The sequence below is a fragment of the Calonectris borealis genome, chromosome 9 (genome assembly GCF_964195595.1).
Source record: "Calonectris borealis chromosome 9, bCalBor7.hap1.2, whole genome shotgun sequence".
In the NCBI taxonomy this organism is placed as follows: Eukaryota; Metazoa; Chordata; class Aves; order Procellariiformes; family Procellariidae; genus Calonectris; species Calonectris borealis.
The window spans coordinates 5,116,349-5,142,474 of NC_134320.1; the positions used below are offsets into that span (position 1 = coordinate 5,116,349).

The window sequence follows — 26,126 nt, forward strand, 5'->3', positions numbered from 1 at the left end:
GGACGAAATCCGGCGCAGACCTCGGTGTCCCAGCCGCCCCCGGGCTGGTGCCCCGCCGCCCGGCAGCAGGACCGAAGCCTCCGGGCGGCGGCGGGGCGCGGGGCCGGGCGGGGCGGCGGGACTACAGCTCCCAGGGCCGCGCGGAGCCCCGTGACATCATGTGCGGTGGCTCGGAGGTCACATGCCCCGCCGGCCCCTTTGTTTTGAGCGGCGCTGGCAGCGCGACCGGCGGCGGCGGAGAGGCCCGAGCGCACCGCACCGGATCGCACCGCTCCGCTCCCCACCCGACCCGACCCCCCGGGCGGCAGCTCCCGCGGGGCGCAGCGCGGCGGGGCCCGTTCCCGGCTGTGAGTGCGGGGCAGCGGGCGGGCTCGGGGGCGCGGGGCCGCGCTGCGGGCGCGGAGCTCGGGCAGCGGTGGGGCCCCCGCGGCGGGCCGGGAGCTCCCGGGGAGGGCGCGGGGCTCGGCCGAGGCGTGGCTGTGGCGGACGCGGGGCCAGGACGCGGGGCCGGCCGGGACCGTTAGCCGCCGCGGTGAGGACAGCGCGTTCCCGGCCCTGCCGGGCAGCGTGGGGCGGCCGCCGCAGCCGTGGCACGGCGGGGAAGGGCCGTTGGCAGCGCCGGTGCCCCGGACCTGTCGGCTGTGTGTGTCGTGTTCCCCCCCCCGCCCCGCGCGGGCAGTGGGGCCCGGCGGGCGGTGCACCCGGCCCGGCCCGGCCCGGCCGGCGGAGCGGGGCTGGGGGGTGCCCGGTGCCCCCGGCCGTTTCGTAACGCGGGTCTCCCCCGCTCCCCTCCGTGCCCCCCGGGCGGCGGCGGCGGGGGGGGGTCTGCGGCTGCGGATTGGGCAGGCAGGCGGGGGGAGGCGGGGCCGCGGCGCGGGGCCGCCCGCGGATTGGGCAGGGCGCGGGGGGGGGCTGTCGCTAAGGCGGCTCGGGGTGAAGGTGAGCTGGAGGGCGCGCGTGCGCGCGGCGGCTCCGTGCGGCGGCACCGGGCCGGGAGGCGGCGGTACTGCGCATGCGCACCGCCCCAAGCGGGAGGGGCGGGCTCCTGGCCGCCGTCGGCTCGGAGGGCGGGAGCGCGGCGGGGGGAGCGTTCTGCCATGGTGGGGCCGGCCCGGCGGCCTCCCCGCGCCCCGGCGGCGGCGGGTCCCGGCCTGCTGCCGTGTCCGGGGCTCTGGCCCGCGCCCCCGTTCTCCTGGCGGCTGTGGGGCCGGCCCGCTGCAGCGGCGGGATTAAACCCCGGCCTCGCCGGTACCCGCGGTGCGGGGCTTGCGGGCGCCCGTTGTTTCCCGTGTGTTTTGCCGAAGAGATGAGTCCCTCGGCCGGGACCCGCGTCCGCCCCCGCCAGGCGCTGCCATTTTGTGAGGCCGCCTCCGGCCCTGCCAGTAAACAGCCGGGGAGCGGGCCCGCGGGCGTCCCCTCTGCAGGGGCCTTTTCCTTCGTTCGTTTGTTTGGCTGGGTTCGTGGTGTTTTTTTTTGTTTGTGTGGGTGACGCGTTGTTCCCTTATATAGCAGAAGGGGGTAGCCACGACCTTGGAATGTCGGGATAAGACCGTGCGTGTAGGCAGCTGCCCCCGGGGCACGGGTACGAGTAGGGGCCGCCCCGCGGCAGCGCGCGGCGGCGGGAAGCGCGGGCGGTGCGGAGCCGTGCCGGAACCCCGCCGGGGGCTGGCGGGGGCTGGCCCGGCCGGGGAGAGCCGGGAGTGCACGTCAAGGACCTCTTCGGCCGGGGATGCCCTGGCTTTGTTGGCTGGGTTGGTTTCGTGTGTTTGGCGGTGTTTGGGGTCCGCGGTAACGCACAGTCTGTGTATTGATCCAATTTTCACATTGTTACGTATTCAAAATTCCTGTTCCTTTAGGTGGAAGTAATCTCCTTGGGTTGTGGTATCCGCCTGGCTGGCACTGCGCTGTTTGATTACCGCGGTTTGTTTGTTTCTTAGTTTCAAATTTACAGGCCGTTGGCTGAACCCCCGGGAAGCCCTCGGAACACATGATCAGGCCCTGTGCGGTGACTGGGGCTTTTGTTCTGGTTTTTTAAACAAAATCTGAATATGCATAAAAATGATAGTGAAACCGAGGGGGAAGAACGTTGATTTTTTCGCAGTCTCTTCCCCATAGATCAGTGATAGTATGCAGTGCCTTTTTTTTTCCCCTCCTCCAGTGGGTGTGTGCCCTTTTGGGTGACCTTTTCACTTACAAAAAGGTTACCTAAAGACCTCTGCACAGTTTAAGGTGTTCCTTTTTGCTGCTTGTTTTTGTTTTGTTTTACTTAATAATCATGAGTCTCATGTCTGAATCAGTTCCTGTTTGTGCTGGGTGATTTTTGACAGCACTTAGGGCTTTTTTTGTGTGTCATTAGCTTGATTACTATTGAATTTTGGCATTCAGAGGGTATTTTTTTATCAAAATAATGTCTTACATTAGAATAAACTAACTCCTTACCATGTTAATCAGCTTGTTCACTTTGAATTCTTCTTTACTAGTTATTCAGTATTCTTAAAGACTTCATTCATCTTAAAGGCATTCAAATCCTCAATTTCTATTGTAAAACAAGAGAACTAAAAAAAAAAAAGTCCTTTAAAACCAACAACTTTTTGGTCTTTTTTTACATCACAAAGAAGGAAAAATAAATCCTGTGTTTGTTTTTCGGTGGAGGTAAAAGTTATGCTTCCCCCCTTCTCCCCCCCCCTTCCTTTAAAAGAAAAAAACCTAGAGCACGTGTTGTGGTTTAGCCAGTGTGTTGCAGTAGATACAACCAGGAGTTTTTCTCTGACTGTTGTGGTAACCAGACATCTGAGATGAAGCACATCTGCAGATCGTGTTGTCAGAAACCACAAAGAAAATAACTAGAATTGGCTAAACCTGAGATACGGTTCCCACGCTTCAGAATGAAAATACCATTTCTTTTGTTAAGTTTGGTTGCGTTACCTTGGGGGTGCCGTTGCGAATACCGTACCAGGTAGTAGTAGACCTGCTCCAGCTGCCAGGTTCAGCCGCGCAGGCGGTGATCCTGTGCCGTGAGCGTGCTGGGCTGCTGCAGGGCTGCGCTGGGGCCGTGCTGGTGGCTCCTGCCCTTTCCCAGGGCCGCTGCCTGTTTCCAACGCCTCCTTTTCTCCCTTGACAGACGGTCACCGGTCCGGCCACGCCACGCGAGTGCTGGCGCTGACGTGACGGTGGGCACAGGCACGGGGTGGAAGCCACCTCCACTGGCAGCAGCAGAAGCCCAGCTCAGCTTCAGGTACTCTGGAAACTACACCCTGAGGGTGAGCTTTGGAGGTAGAGCTCAGGCACACCTGATGACTAGGTGTTACCCAAGGGCCTCGCCCGACCCTGGCTGCGTGTTTCCTCTGCTGCTTTCTGTCAGTTCCACTAACGGACCAAAGGAGTTCTGTGATGCACAAGAGACGGAAAAACAGCTCTACAAGAAAGTTGCTAGCTGTTGACAGAGCTGCCGATGAGGGGAGAGGGGTAAAATGCCTGAGGATGTCGCAGTGGAGGAAGGAGGAGTTTAGTGCAACATAAAATTAATTTGTATAGTAGGATTTACTGATAGGGCAAACATTTTATAGACTTCATTTACTGGCCTTTGAATTGGGCTCTTAGATTATTTCTGAGGAACATCTTGTGTAGACAAGGCTGCAGGCAATATAGATTATGGAAATAGAGGAGCCTGATCTTCTGATGAACCCAGCTTAATTTAGAGATGTGCATGTGCGGGTAACATCTATGTTGGAGCTGTGTCTGTGTTTGTAAAGCATTTTTAAAACCTGTTGATAGAAAGTATGATTTGTTTTTCTTTTCCCATTTTTTGAATGGGTAAACTCTCTGATTTGCTTAAGGGCCCTCCTTGTTGACCCAGGCAAGCAGTCCGATGCATTTTGTATTTTTTTTGATATAATAATTTCCAATAGTTGCATTTGGGGAAAAAAATTCATTTGTTTTTCTTTTGCTTCCTTTAAACTTACTGAAGATATCACTATGTTAAATTCTGTAAATGATTGGTGCTTTATAATGCAGAGTCTGTAGACATGTGTAAGTACCTTTATATGCACAGAAGGTGCAGCCATCCTCTCGCGTTTCCCTCCTTTGCGCACTAGGCAGCTCAGCCTCAGGCACGGATTCCCCTCTGCCTTTCCAACTTTGGGGCTGAAACATGGGGCGGGCGGCTGGAAGTGGTGACGTTTTAAAACTGCCAGAGCAAGATTTGCCAGAAGGCCGTATGTATGTCTGCTAGAGCTGAACATGTGATAGTGTTACTGATAGTCTTATAAAATGACTTTGCTTAAGCAAACCTACAGAAGTAATTAGCTGGATAGAAATTGAAGCATAGTATATTCAAAAGCACTAATTTCTGCAATGGAGTGTAATTCTTTTTCCTTTCCATTCTCTTATTTGTGAATTTGCAGTATTTATCTCCTTGATTAGTTTTTGCTCCATGGATTTTTTTTTTAATCTCCCATTTCCTTAAATGATCAGAACATTAAAAAAAAAAAATCATTCGCTGATGACTAATTTTGTGTTGTTCCAAGCATAAAGAAGACAGTGAGCAGTCTTAACCCAGAGCCCTTATTTCCATTTATTAGTGATTCCATAACGTAGTGTCTTCTAAAGTTTTAACTTCTCACATAATGAGAAAGATTTAATCTTGAAGTTTATTTTGCTGAGTTGCAGTGTTTTGCCCTTTCATGCAATATGTGAGTGTCTTGTTTCTGATCTCAGGCTAGCTTTGCTTTGGAAAAGCTCCATTAGCTTTAATGAAATTATTCTGATTTAAATCTGTGACACCGGAATTGAGTCTTTAGGGTTTATATTTATATTTTCAGCGTTACATTTCCCTTTTCTACTGCTGATGCTTCATTTGTGCCCACTTTCTCATGCTGAGTAGTATGGAATTAATTGCAGATAAAGTTCAATGTAAAGGTTAGGGTGTTAGAGCTGGTGAGGTGGTGGTTGTTGTTGTTGGTTTTGGTTTTTATTCGGCCTGCGTCATTACAGGGTAAAATGGTTGTGAAATACATTGGATAGAGCATCAGCTACAGATTAGACTGACTGTTTATGCCTCATTAAAATCTCTCTGAAGCAATCAGTTATTAGATAGGCTTATTGCAACAGTGTTTTTCAGGCATCAAAGTGACAACTGATCCTATTTTAATTTGATTTAAAATTAAATATTTTGTAGGATAAATGAGCCATACCAAGAATCTGCCTTGTAAATGTGTGTAAAAAATCATACATGGAAACTGATAGTTTTAAAACCTCTTTTCTCAATGAGTAAATTTACAACACATTCTTTTCTTGCTCTTTGTTAAGATGGTGCCTTTTAAAGGTGCTGTGTAAAAAGCCTGTTTAAAAAAAGCATGTTCATTTTGTTCTATATTAAGCGATGATGCAGCCAGACTTGGATTGGGTAATTGCAGCTCTAAAGATGCTAGCACGTCAGGAAATGAAATTGCTGTGAGGAGCTGACACAGTTTACTGACTGTGTAAGTGGGGAATGAGGGAAACTGCATATAACCTCTTGGAAGCATGAAAAACATTTCCATAAACTTTAAAATAATGTAGTGCACGTCTTTCTAGACAAATAAATATTACAAGCATTGGGAAGGATACCTGTGTCAGACCCAAGAGGGCATTTTGCCCAGCCTCTTGCTGCTTCAGTATATTTTGGTGGACATTCATCCAGTTCATTTTAAAGCTCAGGAGAGGCAAAAAGCCCCATTGCTGCTAGATGGGTTGATCACGTTACCTCTAATATGCACGATCTGCAGAATCAGCTGCATTTTCTTCACCTACAAACTTTAATACTGGCATATGCTAACATTTGAGTACTTGATTTTTGCAACTTCAGTGCTCTGATAATGTGGGTGTGTGATTGCATGCTGGGGGGAACGTCGTACACTATGTATTTGAAACTGGGAAGTGTTTGAGCAAAACGTTTTGTTAATGTTTTTCTAGTAGTACTTTGGAAAACAAAAATCTCCCTGTCCTCAGGAAAGTTGCCCTTGGTTCTTATTTTCTGTAGTTTTACACAAACAAATGTAATTCTTTCTTCATTCTGTTTTGTGTGCTAGCAGTTTACATGAATTTTTAATGGAATCTTAGATTATCAGTGAACTAATTTTTAGATGCTAGGAATGAACAGGTAAAAACTTATAGTCAAGGTTATTCATTGAGATAACTGAATGTTATTAAACAGTGGTATTATAAGACTACATTATGGTAGGCTTTATAATGAAAATGGAGTGATTTCTCAACTGAATTTTTATTTTGAAAATTTGGGTCTTACCCCCCCCCCCCCGCCCCCCTTTTGACTAGTGCTGTTGTAGTAGCACTTGGAGGCTCTAGCTGAAATGAGGATTACACTGAAAAATCAGAAAAGCCCAAACTGTGGATCTTTATCCAGGAAATCTTTGGCTTCTGTGAGTCAGGTGATTTGCTGGAGCCAAGATCTCAGTTTTTTATCTTGAACACTAATGCAATGCCAGTGGTGCTGGGACGTTCAGAACTTGCCATCCATGACACCTGTTCTGTGGGTGTATTTTGTATTTAACATGTAGTAGATAATGCTGCATTGCCCTACGCAAGGTGCGCGGTAACTTGCCCTGTAATACTGTGTCACCTCTAGTAAAGGTCAAAAATTGTACCAGTTCTTAGAGTAATGAAATAACTATCTTGTCTAATACTCGTGATGAAATTAAGGATGTACCAGACCAAATACTGAAGTGTTTTAATTTTTCAGACTGTAGCACTGCGAAGGAGAAACTCTGCAAACTTTTCTCAATGACTCTATAGTCAACTGATGTAACAATGGTACTAATATTGGGACGCAGACTGAATAGAGAGGATAGTGGGATACGAGATTCCCCTGCAACCAAGCGGAAAGTTTTTGAAATGGACCCAAAATCGTTGTCAGGCCCTGAGTTTTTCGACTTCTCCTCGGGATCATCCCATGCTGAAAGCATTCTCCAGATCTTCAATGAATTTCGAGACAGCCGGTTGTTCACAGACGTTATTATCTGTGTGGAAGGAAGGGAGTTTCCCTGCCATCGAGCAGTTCTCTCAGCCTGCAGCAGCTACTTCAGAGCTATGTTTTGCAACGATCATAGAGAAAGCAGAGAGATGTTAGTGGAGATCAATGGCATTTTTGCTGAAGCTATGGATTGCTTTTTACAGTATGTATACACTGGCAAGGTGAAAATCACTACAGAGAATGTGCAGTATCTCTTTGAAACATCAAGTCTCTTTCAGATTAGTGTTTTGCGTGATGCCTGTGCCAAGTTCCTGGAAGAACAGCTGGATCCTTGCAATTGCCTGGGAATCCAGCGCTTTGCAGATACGCACTCGCTCAAGACGCTGTTCACCAAGTGCAGGAATTTTGCGCTGCAGACATTTGAGGATGTGTCCCAGCATGAAGAATTCCTCGAACTGGGGAAGGATGAGCTTATTGATTACATTTGCAGTGATGAGCTGGTGATCAGTAAGGAAGAGATGGTGTTTGAAGCTGTCATGCGCTGGGTGTACCGGGCAGTTGACTTGCGAAGACCAGTGTTACATGAACTTCTGACGCATGTCAGGCTCCCGTTGTTACACCCAAACTACTTTGTTCAGACTGTGGAAGTGGACCAGCTGATTCAGAATTCCCCAGAGTGCTATCAGCTGCTGCATGAAGCCAGGCGATACCATATCCTTGGAAATGAGATGATGTCTCCCAGAACTAGGCCACGCAGGTGAGGAAACTTCTTTTTTCCCCCCCTTATTTCTAGGAGAAGGACGTAGTTTGATGTACAGGTGTTTGATATACACAAGCCCAGAAAAAAATCTCTTGCAGATTATTTTATTTTGCATTATGGAGCCACTACAGTCACACTTCTGTACCTCCCCACAATACGTGAAGCTCACATGTGTCTTGAAAATGTACATAAGTGAGTCTTTTTGCACGGATCACTTTATTGCTATGAAATAAACAACTGTTCAGGTAAGTGAAGTTCTGTTACCTTGCAATTAAAATATTTTCTAAAGGTTAATGTTTGCTAGGTGAGATCTTAAGTTATTTCATGCAATAGCAGTGTCTTGAAAAGAGCCTGTGCTATAGCAGGTAAACCATTCCATTTCCCAACTTTCTTTCTTTTTATAACAAAGTCATGTAAGCGTACAGCACACTATAAAGGGTATGGATGGGGATATATATTCAGAGCATTCACTTGCTACATCACAAATATTTTACAGATGGAGTAGTACACAGAATTCTAGTAGACAATAGCAGAACAATAGGTTTTTAACTGTAAAGAAACTAAATCTTGCATTTTTAAAGAATTACGAAACAGTTCTTGAAGTATTTCATGCTTATTCTGTGACACTTTAATAATTCAGAATTGCTGCTACCTAATAATGCGGTACACAAATAGGTGACTGAAGTTGCAAGAAGAAATGAGGAAGAGTCTATTAGTGGCATTTATGGGCAGTGGTGGTTATATATATGTATTTTTTTTTTCCCTTGAAAATATTTTCCCGGTAAAAGCCTTACCTTCACGAGATAGTTGACATGATAGTTTATTGTTAACTCCAGCTGATTTAAGCTGTAGTTTTAAAATCATGTGTTACATTGAGATGATGCAATGATCCGGTCCAGACAAACAGATTGTGTTAGGAGTTACTCCTCTTTGTTTACTCTTAGTCATATGTGGTTGCTGTATAGTGACTGTGCAGGGAAACTTTGTTTTTTCTGGCATGTGTTAAAGGCTTGCTTATAGGGGGAAAAGAAAATATTTGGCAAGCATTTGCCCCATTAGTGCCTTTCCAGCCTTCAATCCTGCCGCGAGAGAAGAAATTCTTCTGAAACTCCTTGCAGCCCTGCTGCCAGGTTTTCTAAGCTGTATGCTGCCGTGGGGGGTCTTTGGAAATTTTTGGTTCATGGCAGTTTGGAAACTGGTGCAACAATAGTTTCTGAGGTATTTCGTACCCTGAGTCTGGACCTGAGGGGGGACCATGGAATTAAGACTGAAGACCTCAGTGTTTCATGAGTGAGTTGAGGAGCGGCGGGGGGCTGTATCTTGTGGTATTTAGTGTGGTGTTTGTGTACATTTATTACTCAGTTTGATAAAGAAAGCAAATACACTCAGACCTAACAATTCTGTCAAAGTGCCTGTTGTGTATGTACTTGAGAATCAGAATAGCCTCAGTGTAGCATTCCAGTTTGTAAATGAAGTACCCTGCCTAATACAGGTGATTTCTGAAGCTGGGGCAAGGGACAGGCGGTGTTGGTTTGGAATTTTGTGGGTTTTGTTGGTTTTACTGCTGAGCTTATTAAACTGCACTGTGAATTCCAGCAAGCAAAAACAAGAGAAGGAATTTACAAAGAGAAAAACTGGCTGGCCTCCCAGCAGGATTTTTTTCCCCTTTTCTATATTACATTCATGGAATAGTTCTTTGTCATTTGTTTCTGTTGCCTGTTTGTTTCTGTTGCTTACAGCAAAAAGAGATAGTGTTTTAAAACAGTTACCAGGTCTACTTTCCCCCCCTGCCATGTTTTCATCACACCTTTTCTCTGCATTTCTGGGGAGTTTGGGGAGGAGAGGACGCTGGAGAGCTCTTTTCCTTCTTTCTTGCCTTCCTCCAATTTCTTTTTTATATAAACTGTTTCTAAAAGGAGACAGGCTGCAGGATCAGAAATTCCCACGCCAGTGTTTTTCCTGAAACCTCTGGAAATTAATTGTGATTCCTTGAACAGGTATGTATGCACCTATGGGTGAAATGGGTTCTACCCATTTTTTTAAAAGAACAGCGTGGATTGCAATTCGCAGTTGGCTGATTTTTTTTTTTTTTTCTTTTTGAAGCCAGTGAAGAGTTACCTGAAGCAAATAAAAGTTTAAAACGTGGCGTAATGGTTGCCTGCTTGCTCTTTTGCCACTAGGCATCGTTGACACATGCAGAAGGTCTTTTTGAAAGAGCTTTTCAGTTATGTACTTGCAATGACATAGTGACATCTTGAGGTTGTCTCTCATGCTCCTTTTAAGTCTCTCTTGTCCCCTGCTGGTTGTGTTGCACAGCAAATCTCCAAGCTGAGATCAAGCAGTGAGCAATAGTACATTTCCATATATAAAACAAAACAGGCTCTTCCTACTGTATGCTTTGAATTATCTTCAGATTTTCATATACTGTGAACTCTTCAATCACAGTTTCTGTTAAGCTGCCTGATAGCAATATATGAGTGTTCTCTTTAATTAGTTAGAAGTTATTACATTTATACATTTTAACACATTCTTTTTGGTTGCCTTTAGAAAACTTTAATGTAGTCCCTTATTTTTCCCCAAGGAGATGTGTTTTTATTTCACTTTACATTTCTGTCTGTTACTCCATTTACTACCCAAAAATGAATTAACAGTGAAAAAAAGTAGTGATTTACCAGAATTCCTGTAATTTGTCTCCCAAACTTAAAATGTTTTTGAATGTAATCTGTTTGAACTACTGAAAGTTCTTCTGTCCAGCTGCTGCTGTGCTGGTTGGTGTTCTCACCTCGTCTAGAGGTCTGCGTGTAACTCAGGACCCCTTGGAAACCTGCTCTTGGGAATGCACGGGATTATAGGGCACTATTGGTCATCTTCCATTCCCCCTTTTCTATTTTCTGCACCTCTTTCTGACAGGAGGGTGTCTCCTGGAATCTCTCTAGTGCCTGTTTTAGCTTACCTCTGTTATTTTGCTCACACTGTTTCTTCTGAGGGCTGCAAGGAGGACTTTCTATACCACTGATTGAGATCACAGCTTTTTCTAATCTCCACTCAAATATATCCTTAGTTCTTTTCTGGAATTAGCCTTTGCCTGTATGGGGTTTTTTGTGTACTCCCACATTTTAAATTTTTTTTTTTTTTTTTAAAAACTGATGTGCCCTCCATCATTTGCAAAAAATCTTTCGGAACTAACCTTAAAACCTATACAGTGCAAGACTTCTTCAAGAAAATGTAACAAAGAAATGTTCCTTAACTGAAGAAAGGATATGGTTATATAGCTACTAAAATGTTGGGAAAATTTTTGGGTTTATGTTTTCTTTAAAAAGCAAAACTCCATCATAGCAATACATAAAGAGCTCTCTCCAATCGGAGATTTTTGGTTCATTTAGTTTTAAAATAAAGATTGATAAGCTGCTACAGTAAGCTTTTCAGTAAGTAAGTGGAGGCCTTCATTCTAATCTAGAAAGTAATCAACAGACAAACCTCTTTCATACATACAGTTAGCTGATGTATTTGGGCTTGCCTCTAAGGAAATTACGAGATAAGTGTCTTGCTTTTTGTCTTTGGAAACATATTTCTTTCTGGGTAACGCTTTGCTGGCACAGGAACTTCCCCTCTCTTATCCTTTGAGAGATTCTTTTCAGAGTTGTTCCTCAAAAAAGCAAAAAACAGTAACAGTAAATACGTAGAAACCAGGAATGAGCATGACTTCAAAGCTGAACAGCTGAAGAGTGTTTCTTCTGACTAGTTCAGGTGCGTAAATACGCTTCCTCAGATACATATCTTCATTATATAATCATATAGTACAGTATTGTTCAGCATTGCCTTTGCCTATTTAAAATATTCTGAGTAGAAATATATATGGTATATTTAAATTATGGTGTGTGGTGACAAGGAGAGAGAAGGGCTAACTAATTTTATTCCTGATGTTTCAAAACGGGGAAGACATCAGTTTATGGATTTATACGTTAATATGTGCATAAGTTTACATGTCAGGAAATTTGGGGACAGATCATGCAGCTTTTATCTCAAATGCAGTCATAAGTCATATATTCTTTTTTTTAGAGAGGACTGCAGTATGCAGCAATAGTATGAGCAAGATGTCTATTCATATTGGGATTAAAGTTAAAGCACAACACAACAAAAAGGCTTACCAAAAATAAAATCAATCTTGCATTCAGTTTTACTGAATTAATAGACAGCAGTCCTTAAAATAACTGTATCAGTGCAAAATCCTTTAATGTAAAAATTATCTGAAAAGAAAGGATTTTGACAAATGCTTACAAGAAATTATAAATTTGAGAAGAGGAATAAAAGTTGGTCATAGTTTGATTTGCACGTTTAAGATGGTTGGTTGATTCTCTACATTCAAATGTGGATTAACGTATAACAAGTTTTGTTATTGCTGTGAATATACAATATGTATAATGCAGAAGCATCAAGTCAGTAGAAGGAGAATGAGTGTGTGGAATAGAATTCAAAGGCTTATTTGCGTGCATTGCAGACTGTCTAATGCTTCATTTTTTCACACTGAGTTTTAGTTTTTGTTTTAGACTTGAATTTTTATTTCAGCATTCCTTAATGTTTTCTTCTATCACTATGCTTGTTTTTCACTTTTTTTAACTGTGCATTGCCTCTAAGGTCTCTTTCTTTTCCGTTATCTTGTTGACTATATGCCTTCAGCTTTTTTTTGCAGGAGATAACCTAAAACACTTTAAACTTTTTTAATATTTAAGCAATGTAAAGTACAATGAATTTTGTAAAACTGGGGGGGACACAGGGACTGGTTTCAGTGTGAAACAGATAGCTCATCTCATTGTCTCAGGCCTCGCTTGAACTCTGTTTCTGATATCTCTACGTAGACAGTCAAAGGAAAAATATTGTTAGAGTAAGGGCTTTCTGATCTTCACATAGAATGTTGTGCAGCGCGACTCCACCACTTACACAGAACACCTCTTGGTGTGGTAACCTGCTATGTAATGGGACAGCTGGAAACAGTGAAAATCTCTAACTGTTTGCTAAATGACTTTCTTCTTTTTTATTTTTTCTTTGCTGTAGAAGTGACTGTTAAATAGTGAATTTTCACACAGATTTGAAGACAATGTTGTTTGGGCTCCATGTACTAACAAATATCTTCTACATCTTAGTTTTCTGTGTTCACTTTTTTAGATCAACTGGTTATTCTGAGGTGATAGTTGTTGTTGGAGGCTGTGAACGCGTTGGAGGGTTTAATTTGCCATATACTGAGTGCTACGATCCTGTAACAGGAGAGTGGAAGTCACTGGCTAAACTTCCAGAATTTACCAAGTCTGAGTATGCAGTGTGTGCTCTACGGAATGATATTCTTGTTTCAGGTGAATAATCCTAAAAAATTTAAGACTTCTTTCTTTGTGGGTTTGGGTTGGTTGGGGGGGGGGGGGGGCGTTGTTTGTTTTTTAAAGTAGTGTGACAGATCTTTGTAGTGTGAACTACCAGAAGCTCAACTGAAAGTCACTTTCTGATGTAAATGGGAAACACCAGCACCAAACCAATCTTATTGTAGACAAAAATGTTTTCTGGGATTTTTGTTGGTATTAATCAGCAGGTTTTTACAGCTGAGTCCAGGATATCAATTGTATTTAAAGAGACTAGGTTATGCTTGTTAAGTATGCTGCTTTAAAATACAGTAGTGGCCTGTTTGCAGCAACAGTTGGAAAAATTACAAGCAAAAAATCCCAAGCAGTCTTTTCCCAGCAGCATTTTCTCTGCTACAAAACGTGCTGTGTGCCGGTTAAAAACACCGGTTGCCTAGGAGCACCGCAGCGCTGGTACATTACTGGGCACTCGTTTCTATCGTGTGGCTGCCTAGACTCCAAAGGAGAAACAGTGAAAGCTTCTTCTCATCATGGGAATGTAAAATGGAAACAAATTCCTTTCAGCACCTGAGTTGGGGATCCGTTTATACCAGCCTTTTACAGCGAAATGAGCAATAGCTATAGGTTTTTAAATACCTCTCATTCAGCCTTTTAGCAAGGGCAAATTACAGGGTACAGATAATGGTTTAGACACCAAGCCCCATGTGTTAGTTTAACCAAAGAAACTGTCTCCTCAGATTTGTAGTACCTGTAGTACCTGTGTCATTTGAACAAAATGTAAAACGAAGATGTATGCACGAACCAAAGAGGGGAACAGCTAGTGTTAGGAATGTGCCATAAGGCACATAAACAGTTAAGATTTTGAGTGTCTCATCCAGGTAGTGACACTAAAGGAAATCTGAAGAGCACTGGCAAAAGCCATTAAAATGCATTCCAGTCTCAAGAAATAATCTAATGTGATCTCAGCATGTTACTGGGAAAGGCATGCATAAGTAAAATAACTTACTTTATGTTTTCATGTTTGAAATCCACTGAAACTGACTTTTTCAGTCTAACGTATAAATATAGATAGAACTTTATTTCACCTAAAAAAGATAGGAAGTTTTCATTGCCCACTCTAGAGGGGCATGTTAATAGTTAACATTTTTCATTCAATAATGAGTTTATTCAAATTGGCATATTTTTGTTTTTAAAGGTGGAAGAATCAATAGCCGGGATGTTTGGATTTACAACTCTCAACTTAACATTTGGATCAGAGTTGCCTCCTTAAATAAAGGCAGATGGCGTCATAAAATGGCTGTTCTTCTTGGTAAAGTAAGAGAAGTAGATTTATAATTTTTTTTATAGTGGGGATGTTTGCTGTATATAAGAAAACAGTGGAGAAAACGTACATACATATTTAGTATTACTTCGTATTTCCTATCAAATAACTTTAAAAATACATATTTTCAAATAAAATAATATTTTAAACAATTAGGCTCTTCATCAGTCAGACACTATCTGCGGACATGAAAATCATGTTACCCCTCAGGTTTTTCTTGTGTGTTTTTTGGTTTTTTTGTCATTGAAGTGTCTTATCCCCAAGAATCAATTTTTTGGAGGCAAAGAAACATCTGGATTTGCATGTGCTTCCAAAGTGCTGTCAAAAGTTTAACAGTTTATGCAGTTATTAACAGAAACTGGTACTGCTCTGAATGTCAGCTCTGTGCTCTTTTATTTAATGTTTTATATTGGAATTAACTAAATATATGTTGTGGGGAAATGGGAGGTTTTGCTGTATTTTGAAGGCATGTATGCCTTAACATAAAAACAGTAGTTGGAATCAGCTGCCTGTGAGGATTCCATTAATGAAAAGAGAAATGCAGAGAAGTGCCTTTTTTAACAAATGCCATTCAAATAGGAAGTTTCTATCTCAGTATTAATAATACTATGCTTTGGACGTGTGTTTGCAGTGTCATTCCACATGTGACTGAATGGAACTCTCCAGAGAGTCTTCACCTATTATTTTTAGACCATATTCTTCTCCTCCTATGTATAAATTAAAAATGTGAGGAAAGTATCCCTTCACAAACCTAGCAAATTAGGATTCTTACAGCTTTAAATTAATTTAATTTCATATTTAAATGTAATAACTACTCTAAAAATGAAATGGTGATAGTTTTCACCACTTTGCATAGGTGTATGTTGTTGGAGGATACGATGGGCAAAACCGCCTCAGCAGTGTAGAGTGTTACGATTCGTTTTCCAATCGATGGACAGAGGTGGCTCCCCTTAAAGAAGCTGTGAGCTCTCCAGCAGTCACCAGCTGTGCTGGCAAACTGTTTGTGATCGGGGGTGGTCCTGATGACAACACGTGTTCTGACAAGGTCAGTTAATTGTATTTGATTGCATCTTCTATCCGTGGTAAACAGTATTGCTGGTTTAAAAACAGAGATCTGTTTTAACTGTTTTGCTGAACAGAGCATGGAATTATTATAGAACAAAAAATACGGAGTAGAAAATGTTAACTCAATAACTGAGTTATTACTGTGGTCTTTCTCATGGTACTGTCATTGGCTTCACAAGTTCTGTGAATTCTTAAATGTGAGTGTTAGGAAAATAATGTTCAATATAGTGCATATATAGACATTATTGATATATGGACCTATATTTGTATTGACTTCATTTTCTTGGTGAGATATTGCCCACCAGGTACTGCTTCTTTGGCTCTCTTTTTATAACCTCTGTGGGTGTGCCAGGTTATTATTTCAGTTAGGCTTTTAATCTGAAATGCATGTATTTGTTTTCAGGTTCAGTCTTACGATCCCGATACTAATTCTTGGTTGCTCCGTGCAACTATCCCTATTGCAAAAAGATGTATTACAGCTGTGTCTTTAAACAATCTGATCTATGTTGCTGGTGGGCTTACCAAAGCAATATACTGCTATGATCCAGTTGAGGACTACTGGATGCACGTACAGAACACATTCAGCAGACAGGTAATTACCACTAAAACGACTTTAGACATCTAAAAGGTTTTTTTTTACATTAGTATCTTGGCATGAAATGAGTATAGACTTGTTTAACCCTGTTAAAATTGCATCTCTGATTCCATTCTTGTTTTACTTCTTCATCTATATAATTCGAATCCTCACAGAAGAGGAAGTTTCTAAACCAGTTGCTTTTCAGCTGGGTGTCACTGTTAGCCAGTCCAGTCTTTTTGTTTGAGAGCAGTTACTGTTGGAGAACAGTGTAACAGGATAATGGATGATGTTTTAATCGTATAGAAATCGATGTCTGTCAAGTTCTGGTGCATGTTTTAATTTAGACTGAAGAGAGTAATTTCATTATAATTGATTAAAGCCTTTCAATGTAACAAAAAATACTGAAGGCTGTTTTTACAGTGTGAAAAAACTCCACTGTATAACACAGAAGGTATCTGACTTAAGCAGCGAGAGCTGTATCATTTCCACATACAGAACACCAAGCAGAATTTTAAAATGTGCCTCCTCGGTAGTAAAGTGTGTGTGTATGAGTTAATTTTCCCTTCGTTTTTAAAATATCAGTCACATACTCTACGGATCTGCCTTAATTCTTCTTTTTCCTGACCTTCCCTCTATTCCTCTGTTTTGATATGTGTTCTCTATTTAACTAAATATTTTTTCCATGCCTGCTTTTAAGGAAGAAACAAAATCCTATCTCTCTTTGTTTGAAGTGAGACATAACGCTGTGTTTTTTCTTATGCGCTCTTTTCTTAGTCATGTCTTTTTTCCTCTCCCCTGTTTACATCCCTGTTCATTATCTGTTACTCCTCTAAGGTGCTTCTACTTGTTCCCATTTTTTGCGTTAATAGTACCTACTGTGGTCTCTCTTCTGAAAGTCTGTGTTCTCTCCTCCTTTCCCTTCTCGCATGTTTAAATGGTGGTACAGTGTTCAGCTGTATTCCATTGTATCCCTTGTCTGAGCTATGAGAAGTGAAGGCTTAGACCTGAAATAGTCTTTTCTGTAGAATTGTGCTGCTGCTCTCCCCAATTATTGTGCTTTCTGCATTGGCCCTTTCAGGAGGGAATAGTATAGGCCAGTCTGTTTACAAATGGTAGTCATAATGCTGTCCTTCTGCATTGGGGTAGACATGCAGGAATTGACATCTTGTTTTTTAAATAATTGTGTATTCCTTCGTGTATTTTGAAACAGGAGAATTGTGGCATGTCTGTGTGTAATGGAAAAATCTATATCCTTGGTGGAAGACGAGAAAATGGTGAAGCCACAGACACTATTCTTTGTTATGACCCTGCAACGAGCATTATCACAGGAGTAGCAGCCATGCCCAGGCCAGTATCATATCACGGCTGTGTGACGATTCATAGATATAATGAAAAAGGCTTTAAACTGTAATTTTTTTTCTTGAAAAAAGAAGATGATGGCATGAATAAATCCAGTGGTCTGCTGCAAGACAGGCTTTTTAAAGATTCCTGAAGTGGGAAAATGCCCTTTTCCCTACCTAAGTGTTGTATGAAAATTACATCCTGTGCCTTTAGAAAAAAGGTTAATTTAACTTACAAAAGAAGTCCACAAATCTATCCAGTAACCAGAGTTCAGTTATATCTGCTATGGACTCTGATACGAGAGCAGTAACAGTATGTTGTACTAGTGTTCAGCAAGTTTGCCCTATGTGTGATTAGTAATTAAATCTTGGAAGCTTTGTGGGCAAAGTGCCTTCATAAGCATTTGTGCCTGTGTCCTGAGAAGTGTTATCTGCAAGGTGTTTCACGTTCTGCTAATTGGAAAAATACATAGGCAAGTAAATGCAAAGAATCATCTAGGATAATTACCTACGATTAAAAAAAGCTTATATAATTATAATTCATATGCACAGCATTCTTACAAACAGATTACTTGGCTTAACCAAGTAGATTTTATGTCAGATCATGCATGGTTTGGAATTAAAAAACAAACAAACAAACAAATAAAACAAGCTACATAGGACAAATATTAGAGTCTTTGAGGAATGCTTTTTTTCTGAAGGAGAAACTGGCTGTGTAGTGAGCCACTGCAACACACTGCAGTGACGACTGTGTACCTGAACGCTATGGACCTTATTCATAGTGTTGCTAAATGGTTATCAGAAGTACAAGGCTACATGACATGGAAAACCAGTGACCACTGGAGTGTAGGCATGCATCTGTGAAGCCAATTTTGAATCCCAGTTCTCAACTTTTTGAATAGTATGGCTGAAGTCTGAAAGTTACTGGGTTTGCTCTTTGCTCACTGCAAAGTATCTCTAAAGTATTCAAGGAATAAACAAGGATGAACTCTGGATTCTTCCGCTTTTCTGAATCGCATTATAAATTACCTGATAATAGAGGTAGGGACTCAGGTTGCGCCCTACAGCTTATAAATTGGTCTTTCGGATATCTCATCTGCAGAGATGGCAGAGTACCTGCCAAGTATTTCTTGGCCTTTCTTCAGACAATCACTTACTATAGCACAGTTAAACTACTGTATAAGCTGCTTGGCCGCAGCTAAAGAAGTTCTGGAAAGGTCCCTCCTGTTACCAGAAAAAATCTGTGGACCTGTCCATGTAGCCATATGAGGTAACTCCCACATAACATGTTGTGGCTAATTTTTAGGAAGCGCCTATTTTGACACCTTTTTATTTTTTAAGTCCTCCCTAGATTTCTGTACTAGGTCTCTTTATTTCCAATACACAGTTGTATAGTTGAGGCACAAGTTCATAAAAACTGAAATAGCACTTGAGAATTGGAAAATGAATAGGACTGTTTGTGTACCAATTTCCTGTTAATCACCAAAAACCTCAGGAACTGCCTTTCAAAGGAATTCGGAGGACAGCAGCCAGTCGGGAAGTTGGTCAATGCCAGGGCAGGGAAAAAAACCATGAGGCCCCTGCAGAGACAGCCCTGGCCTCGGGGTTCTGGTCTCCGTGCTTGCTCAGGAGGGTGAAAACAAGCACCATCTCTGGAACGTCGTTTGTTCCACTGGACTTTCTTCATCTGTTTTCCCAGAGTATTTCTTCATGAGATGGAAATTCTGACCCTCAGTGAAGCTGTGCCAAACTGGGAGTCATTTTCAGTAACATGTGGTCATGACTTTTAAAGAGCACTGGGAGCTGCACTTTGTGATGCATTAACTTGTAACCTCAGGAAAGGAGACAAACTTCAGTTTCTGGCTGAATACCAAACTCTGCTTTGTATATGTTAAGAATACTGATAAAATACAAATCTCTGTGTATCAGTGATGTAATTAGGAAGTCAGTCCCTGAGCCATGTACATTCACATTGCCCTAAAAAGAAAGTCCCTCGGTAACGTAAAACAAATGAATCGGATAAATTAATCCTTTTCTAAGTTTCTTGTGTTTCTGCTTGCCAAGTGTTACTTTGAAAAGGTAATTTCAGTACCTGTGAATAAGGTCCGTTGATAGCAATGGTAATTGCCCAGTAACTGATATTATATACTAACACTGTATATAACTTGTGCCATCATTGTAAATGAAAATGTAAAAAATGATAGGAGCACTTCATTAGAGATGCAATTTGAAAAATACTCTCCTTTCCTTTGATTTCCTGCTTGTTTGTATTAAGATTTGTAATGTTGATTGTCATGCTAAACTGTTTTTAAACATTCTTTATTCTGTAGGTGTAGAACAATGTCATTTATGTATAGGTACCTTTTAATCTGTGTTTATAATACTGCACTACTCTGTAAATAACAAGATACTGCTTTCTATGGTTTTGAAGATTCATTTTATAGTTTAGTTGTATTTTCTTAACAATTTATGTACTGTTACTGTTACCTATTATTTTGAAAATGACCGTGTTTAATGAACCGGTAAGTGCAGAAATGTAGTTGTAGAAGAAAACTTCTGCTTACAGTTCTTGAGAACCTGTATTCAATGCTGAACAGTTACATATGTGGAGCATTGCTAAAATGGCAGTTATTCATGCAATGATTTCCTTAAAACAAGCAGTGAATTTTTTTTTTGCTTGTTAACTCTGTAAATAATTTGCACTTATGGCCTGCTCTGTTAGAACAATTATTTTTAGATGTACTAGAAAAGAACGATTCAACTTTGGTTTAATGAAAACGTACCATTTTTCTAGAAGGATGCATTAGTTTGGAAGTTGCATTCCTGAGCCACCTGTTCTCCGATGCATTTCACTTAAGTATAGATGAATTCAAAGATGTAAACTCTCACTGTTATGCATATCTAGCTGCTGGCAGGTTATGGGCTTGAGCAGCCAGTTGTGGTTTTTTTTTTTGTCTCAGCTAGGAGAGAAAATTATTAATGTTGCCTAGTATAATCAAAAGATTTCCATCATAAATGGTAATAGGTTTGGCAGCTCCAGAGTAGACACATGCACAAAGATGTAACTTCACTCTAACCAAACATGGAAAGAGGGCTCAGGTATCTCCAAAGTCACACCTAAAAAATAAATTCTGAAGAGTTGTCTAATATTTCACTGAATAGGTAATTACTTTTTAAGTATTTAACTCTTAAAAAGAAATTAGAGTAAATGTTTTCCTTCTCCATTTTGATGTCCACTTCATGAGTTACATCCTTCTGTTCTTAGCATTATGATGTTACTTGAAAAGAAAGTTGATGCTTCCTTGCAGCCTGGCTTCAAGAAGATTCTGAATAGATAACTTCAGTACTGCATTATAGTGCAGCCTATAGCCTTCTGCTTTTAGATATACCATGCATTCCCTCATTTTACAGCCATCAAGCATTTAACATTGCTTGGTAATCAGTTAGGTTTACCTGTAGGCTCCCTTCTTGGTAATGTTTAAGTAGGCGTAATTTGTGGAATCTCTTCCATTTGATTCATTTTATACTATGTGCCTCGTATGCATTTTGAGGGTTAGACGTTGTGCTTTCCATTCTAGCAGCAAGGGTCCAGAGTTATACTGATAATTTTTTATTTTAGTTGGCACTAATGCAGTTCTCATCAGAGATTTCTTTTGTTTCTACTCTCTGAAGCACAGATATCTTTAATGCAGATTATGTTGATATGGACTCTTATTATAACTTACTCAAGCTTTTTAAATGGTATTTTTAACACTGCAAATTTTTGAGAGGCTGATGATGTAGGAAGAGAAGATGCTTACCTTGTCAGAGGTTCAGAGGAAGCTTTGGCCACTTGTGCTTGTTGGTCACTTGTGCTTGAGAGCAAGGACACTGCTGACTGTTCCAGTTTCTTCCTCAAAATAGTTGAGTTCACATTAACTTAGATTATTACTTAATTTACCTTGCTTTTGTTTTATTTGAGCGACAAGGACAAAACAAGCAGCAGTCCCACTCCCTGTGACTTCAGGTTTCCCTCCTGCCCAAGGCACGGTGATGCGCTGGAGCTGTCACTCTCAGCGCGTAGGCAGAGCTGGGAGCTTAGTCCAGCTCCAAAGAGAGAGACCAGAGAAATTCGGGGTGGGGGGTGAGAGATGGCAGGAGGAAATGCAGTGCATTTGGGGTTTGTGGGTTTGGCTGGGCTTGCTGAAATCAAGACTTTCTGGATGCTCATAAGTTGCAATTCCAGATGCTGAAACTCAGGTGGTAAAAGTATTTCACGTTTGTCAATGCACTGAACGCAGCTGGAGCGATAAAGATGCATATATGGTCATGGTCTTCTAGTGGCAATGTTCAAGAAAGCCAAAGGCTCGTTTTTCCCTAAGTGCCCAACTGGGCAGGTATATGTGGGTTTTTTCCCTACCACTGAAGGTGGAAAAAGCCAATTCAAGATCATTAAGAAACTAACAAGACTTGATCACTGTGAGGCAAAATGAATGTTTTCATCTGAACGTAGTCTCATGCATACAAGAAAGTACAAATTAAATTGTTTGTTGTGCCTGGTTAAAAAAATCTGAGCAATATATACTCAGAAAAGGAGACTACAAGGTAAGATGAGATTTTTAAGCAGAAATTTGCTATGTGGTTGGGGGCCAAGCAGTGATTTTCTTTACTATGTCTAGCACACAAGTTTCTTCAGTGCTGAATTATTTCAGGTGGCATTAATAAAAATGGATCTCACGGTCAGTTTATCATGATTTGTGTCAGTGCTATGAGCATCGCCACAGAACAGTAAGCAGCCTCCTACCAACCCCAAACCAGATGTGTGAATCACATGTTCCCTGCACGCTGGCCTTGCGTCAGCTGTCTTCCATAACTAATGTTACACATGAATTGATGTTACTCAAAGTACATAGCCCTGACAACATTACTGTCTAAGAACTCTATTTACAGCAACATTTCTTTTTTTCTACTGTAGTGCTCCAGTCTATGCTCATATGTTTATGTGTGCACATCTGTGCACGTGAGTAAATAATGCTGTTATAAGTAATGCACATAAAAGCCCAGCATGTTGATAATGTAATTATGGCTTACTTTATATTACTAGTTCCAAAGAAAATAATGTGTGTTAATTTTGAAAATACCTGTGCCTTGAATCCACCTATATTTTTATCTATTGTGAAAAAGAGCTTGGATTACTTCTCCCAGTTTGTTACCTTTATTAGGATCGGTCTTACTGTCCAGACTGTTGATGTCCTTCTAAGAGAAACAAATCGTGCCATTCATTAACTAGAATAGTTAAACGTCTTGTTTCGAATATGCCTAGAATGCTTCCGTTATTACAATGCTATGGCAGATTTAATCTAGGGAAATCAGTATTTGTTTTTTCCTATTTTTTGTTTCCAACACTTCTCAGTGACAAAGGATTTGAGTTTAGTCTTTGACTTCCTGTCCTTAACATGTACAGTTTCTTGTTTTAGTCAATAGCCTCTACAATATTTTTAAATGCTCTGACTTGTCAGTCATGAACCTTTTGTTCAATATATGTAATACAAAGCAATAATATGGTGCAGCATGGCAATATGCAAAATCAAGAGACTTGAATGTAATGTACTATTACTAATTTCGTCTGTGTAAATGCTGGACCTTTTGGTGTACCTGTAGCAATTTGGAATCAGATTAAGAGGAGCTACTTGGCCATGGAAAGAAAGTTTACCTCCTGAACTGTTATTCATATGATATTTTATCTTCACCTGAAATCATGTTTTGATTTTCCTTTTTTGCTGAGGAAAACAGCAGTTCATGTTATTCCTTGCCAGTTCCTTTATTTACTGAAACATAAAAAGTGGCGTTCTGCGAAGAGCTGATCTTGTCTTCAAGAACCACCTAGTGCAGCACAAATGACATTTGAACAAAAAAAGTGCAGACCACTTACTGTGTGCCAGAGTCAGTGTAATGTTATGTCGCATATAACATTAAGGTCTTCAGATTGTGCTGTCAGTAGAAAAGTGATTTTGTAATGTAGCACAATTGCAGTAACACCTGTTATATTTAAATATATTTCTTGCATAATTCTTTAAAAGTTTTTTAAAGTTCAGTGTACCTAATAAACATTTGCCTTTTGAATAGTTCACTGTGTTTTATTTAGGTTATGAGAAGTTCCAGCGTGGGGCTTGATGATGCAAGGAGGAAATTCCTTCCGCTGTTTTCTGGGTCATTTAACTTGTTGGATTCTGCCCCTTTGCAGTCCCTATGTCCATCCATCGATCCGTTCTTCTGTCTCCCAGTCTAGGTGTTTTCCCTGCTCATCTTTCTGTCCTTGTCATGGAACTTATTATTGACATGAATAAAGGCAAGCTGGAGGCTATGCAGAAGAGTAAACTTAGAAAGAAAACTGAAAAAAATTATAAAGCAGGGGGGTGGGATGGGAAATACTGGTTAGTCCTGGGTATTGCGATGAGAAAAAGATGTGAATGGACTTGGAAGACAAAACCAGCATGGGAAATCGGGAAAAGGTAACATAATGCTAGGAAGGAGACTGGCAACAATACAGGTTGGAAAGAATCCTATAGAAAGTTTATTCTCCTAAAATTAGCTACTGAGAGGCCACCTCGAGGTCCTACTTGGTAGGGTAAGGGGTGGTACTACTGCAGTTGAACTAATATGAAGAAAGTATTTGGTTTAATACCCCATTTTTTACAGATTATATCCATCTTTCATGTATTTTCTAGAGGAATACAAGCTGTACTCTGGGCTTCCTCTTCCCCGTAATCTGCATTATGGATCTCAGAGTTAGAATTTGCCCTTCACGTAATCCTAGTCTTGCCTTCTTCCCAAAAAGATTTCTTTTAGGTATTGTGGCAATCACATACAGCTTCCATAGCTTTGCCCTGTAGCCTGCTGAGATCTAATCTGTATCACAAGTCTATTCCCTGTGAGGTGTGTTCAGATGTGGGGTGTTCTGGATACACTAAACTAAAGCCCAAAGCACTGGGGCCCTCCTACTCAACATAATCTGTCTCTCTGACATGGAGAAAAAAGTATAAAGAAAGAGAAGCTCTTTGTAGAAATGGTGCCAGACATTCTGCATTTTAATATGACTGACTGAAATGGACACGACGATACTGCTGCATCTTTCTTTCCATGCTTTTTTGCTGCAGCTTTGAGCTGCAGAAAACTGAAGTAGCTGCACTAGTTTCAACAGTTTTGAACCTACCCGAGATGAGCGAGTCCGTATGTTGTACTGAGATACGTAATGGTTTTCAAATACCTTCTAATATGAAATAAAATCGGGCAAGCCAACAGTGTCTGCTGCAGTTCTACAGTGTGGCCAGGCTTGTTTACAGCAACCAAGTGGCTCTTGCGGTGGTGCCAAAAGTAAGTTACGACCAAGTTCAATGCTTGCAAAAGTTTACTCTTCCTGAAAGAAGTAACGTTGCCTGAAAGGGAATCCACAGACTGCAAAGCAATGGAAATATTTTTGAGGGCTGGAAGCCCATCTTGAAATATCTTAAGTCTTAAAAATAGTCAAGTGGCGGCAATATTTTAACAGCCTCTTCTTCCTCTTTCCATTAAGCAGGAAAAAGGAAGAAAATAAAATCGAACTACATTATAGACGTACTTTTCCTGATGACGTAATACAAATTCAAGTGTAAGAAGTCTCAATCAATTTGCCATAATTCATATTTGTTCCTTGCTAAGAAGCCATTGTAGTAGTGGTCCTGCAATCATAAAAAAGGAGGACTTTAAGGGCTAAGCCTTGAACATTCAGCATACACTTGCTAATTAGTGGCCTCATAAATAAGTTTGCAAATACGTGTGTGAGCAGGACATCAATTTACGCTGGTTAGCAGCTCACTGCATGAACCATGGGAGTACCACAGACCAGAGCACTATTTGCCATTAGCCACACCTAACAGAGGTATTACAGTCTGGCCAAAACCAAACATTAGCTGTGGTACTAACTACAGCATTTTGGACAGTTTTAGCCCTGATTTGAGAGACTATGAAATATGGTGAGTCGTAAGTATGGTATGAGATTTTTCTGAAGCCTATCTGCAAAAGCCTTGTGCACACAACAGGTACGGGCAGGCCGGGGCCGCCACCCGCGGTGGTGTGAGGCGACCGCTGCACCTGTGGGCTTTTGGTACCTTGCATCCCAGTCAGGCCATGCCTCGTTTCTTGGTTTTTTTTCTAATCATCCTCCTTTCACTCATTACTGTATTAAAATACCTTCCTCAAATTTTATTACTTAACAAAATAAGGTTGCTTCAGCCAGTAAGTCAGGATTAGGCCGATACATGAGTATAGCTAAACAGAAACATTACAGCGTCGCTAATCTCGGTTTTCTTCTGGCGCTGAGGGTAAACTACTGCCCACAAACCGTTCGTTGCCTCCGCACACAACGCCGGAGAGGCGCGGTCGGGCCTCCGCAGCAGCAGCAGCAGCAGCAGCAGCAGCAGCAGCAGCAGCGACCGCGGTTCGGCCGCCTTCTCCTGAGGGGCCTTTTCCCCGCTCCCTGCCCCTTCACTCGGGATCCGGACCGGCCCCGCGCTGCCTGGGGGCTGGCGGGTGAGGGCCGGCCCTCCGCCGGCCGGCGACGGGGCACCTGCCCGCGGCGGCAGGTGCGCGGGCCCCCCGGGGCGGTCGCCGGGCCCCGTCCCGCCCCATCCCGCCCCGCCCCTTCGCCGCTGTCCGCCTGCGCGGGCCCCGCCCCAGCCGCTGACGGGCAGCCAGGCTCACGGCCCTGCGCTCATGGCGGCGGCGGCGGCG

The 26,126-nt window shown here is 42.0% G+C and overlaps 1 protein-coding gene and 1 long non-coding RNA gene across 9 annotated transcripts; one reads left to right on the forward strand and one right to left on the reverse strand.

The window, feature by feature from the left end:
- Positions 1 to 200: 200 nt before the first annotated feature.
- Positions 201 to 23,482, forward strand: KLHL24 (kelch like family member 24). Of its 8 annotated transcripts, none has more exons than XM_075158074.1 (9): positions 201 to 347; positions 3,122 to 3,260; positions 6,737 to 7,724; positions 9,644 to 9,724; positions 12,891 to 13,075; positions 14,271 to 14,389; positions 15,253 to 15,441; positions 15,865 to 16,053; positions 17,249 to 23,482. In XM_075158074.1, exons 3-9 carry the CDS (start codon positions 6,805 to 6,807, stop codon positions 17,447 to 17,449), a joined length of 1,884 nt encoding a protein of 627 aa, XP_075014175.1. In that variant the 5' UTR covers positions 201 to 347; positions 3,122 to 3,260; positions 6,737 to 6,804; the 3' UTR covers positions 17,450 to 23,482. The 8 variants fall into 8 exon arrangements, with proteins under 8 accessions (XP_075014175.1, XP_075014173.1, XP_075014174.1 ...); XM_075158072.1 differs by having other exon boundaries at positions 3,122 to 3,235; XM_075158073.1 differs by lacking the exon at positions 3,122 to 3,260.
- On the reverse strand, positions 18,705 to 25,988 carry LOC142085772 (uncharacterized). The gene is made up of 3 exons (XR_012674820.1): positions 25,738 to 25,988; positions 24,976 to 25,075; positions 18,705 to 24,812 (listed from the first exon to the last, which is right to left on the reverse strand). It is a non-coding gene; the product is annotated as an uncharacterized LOC142085772 (long non-coding RNA).
- Between the last annotated feature and the right edge of the window lie 138 nt (positions 25,989 to 26,126).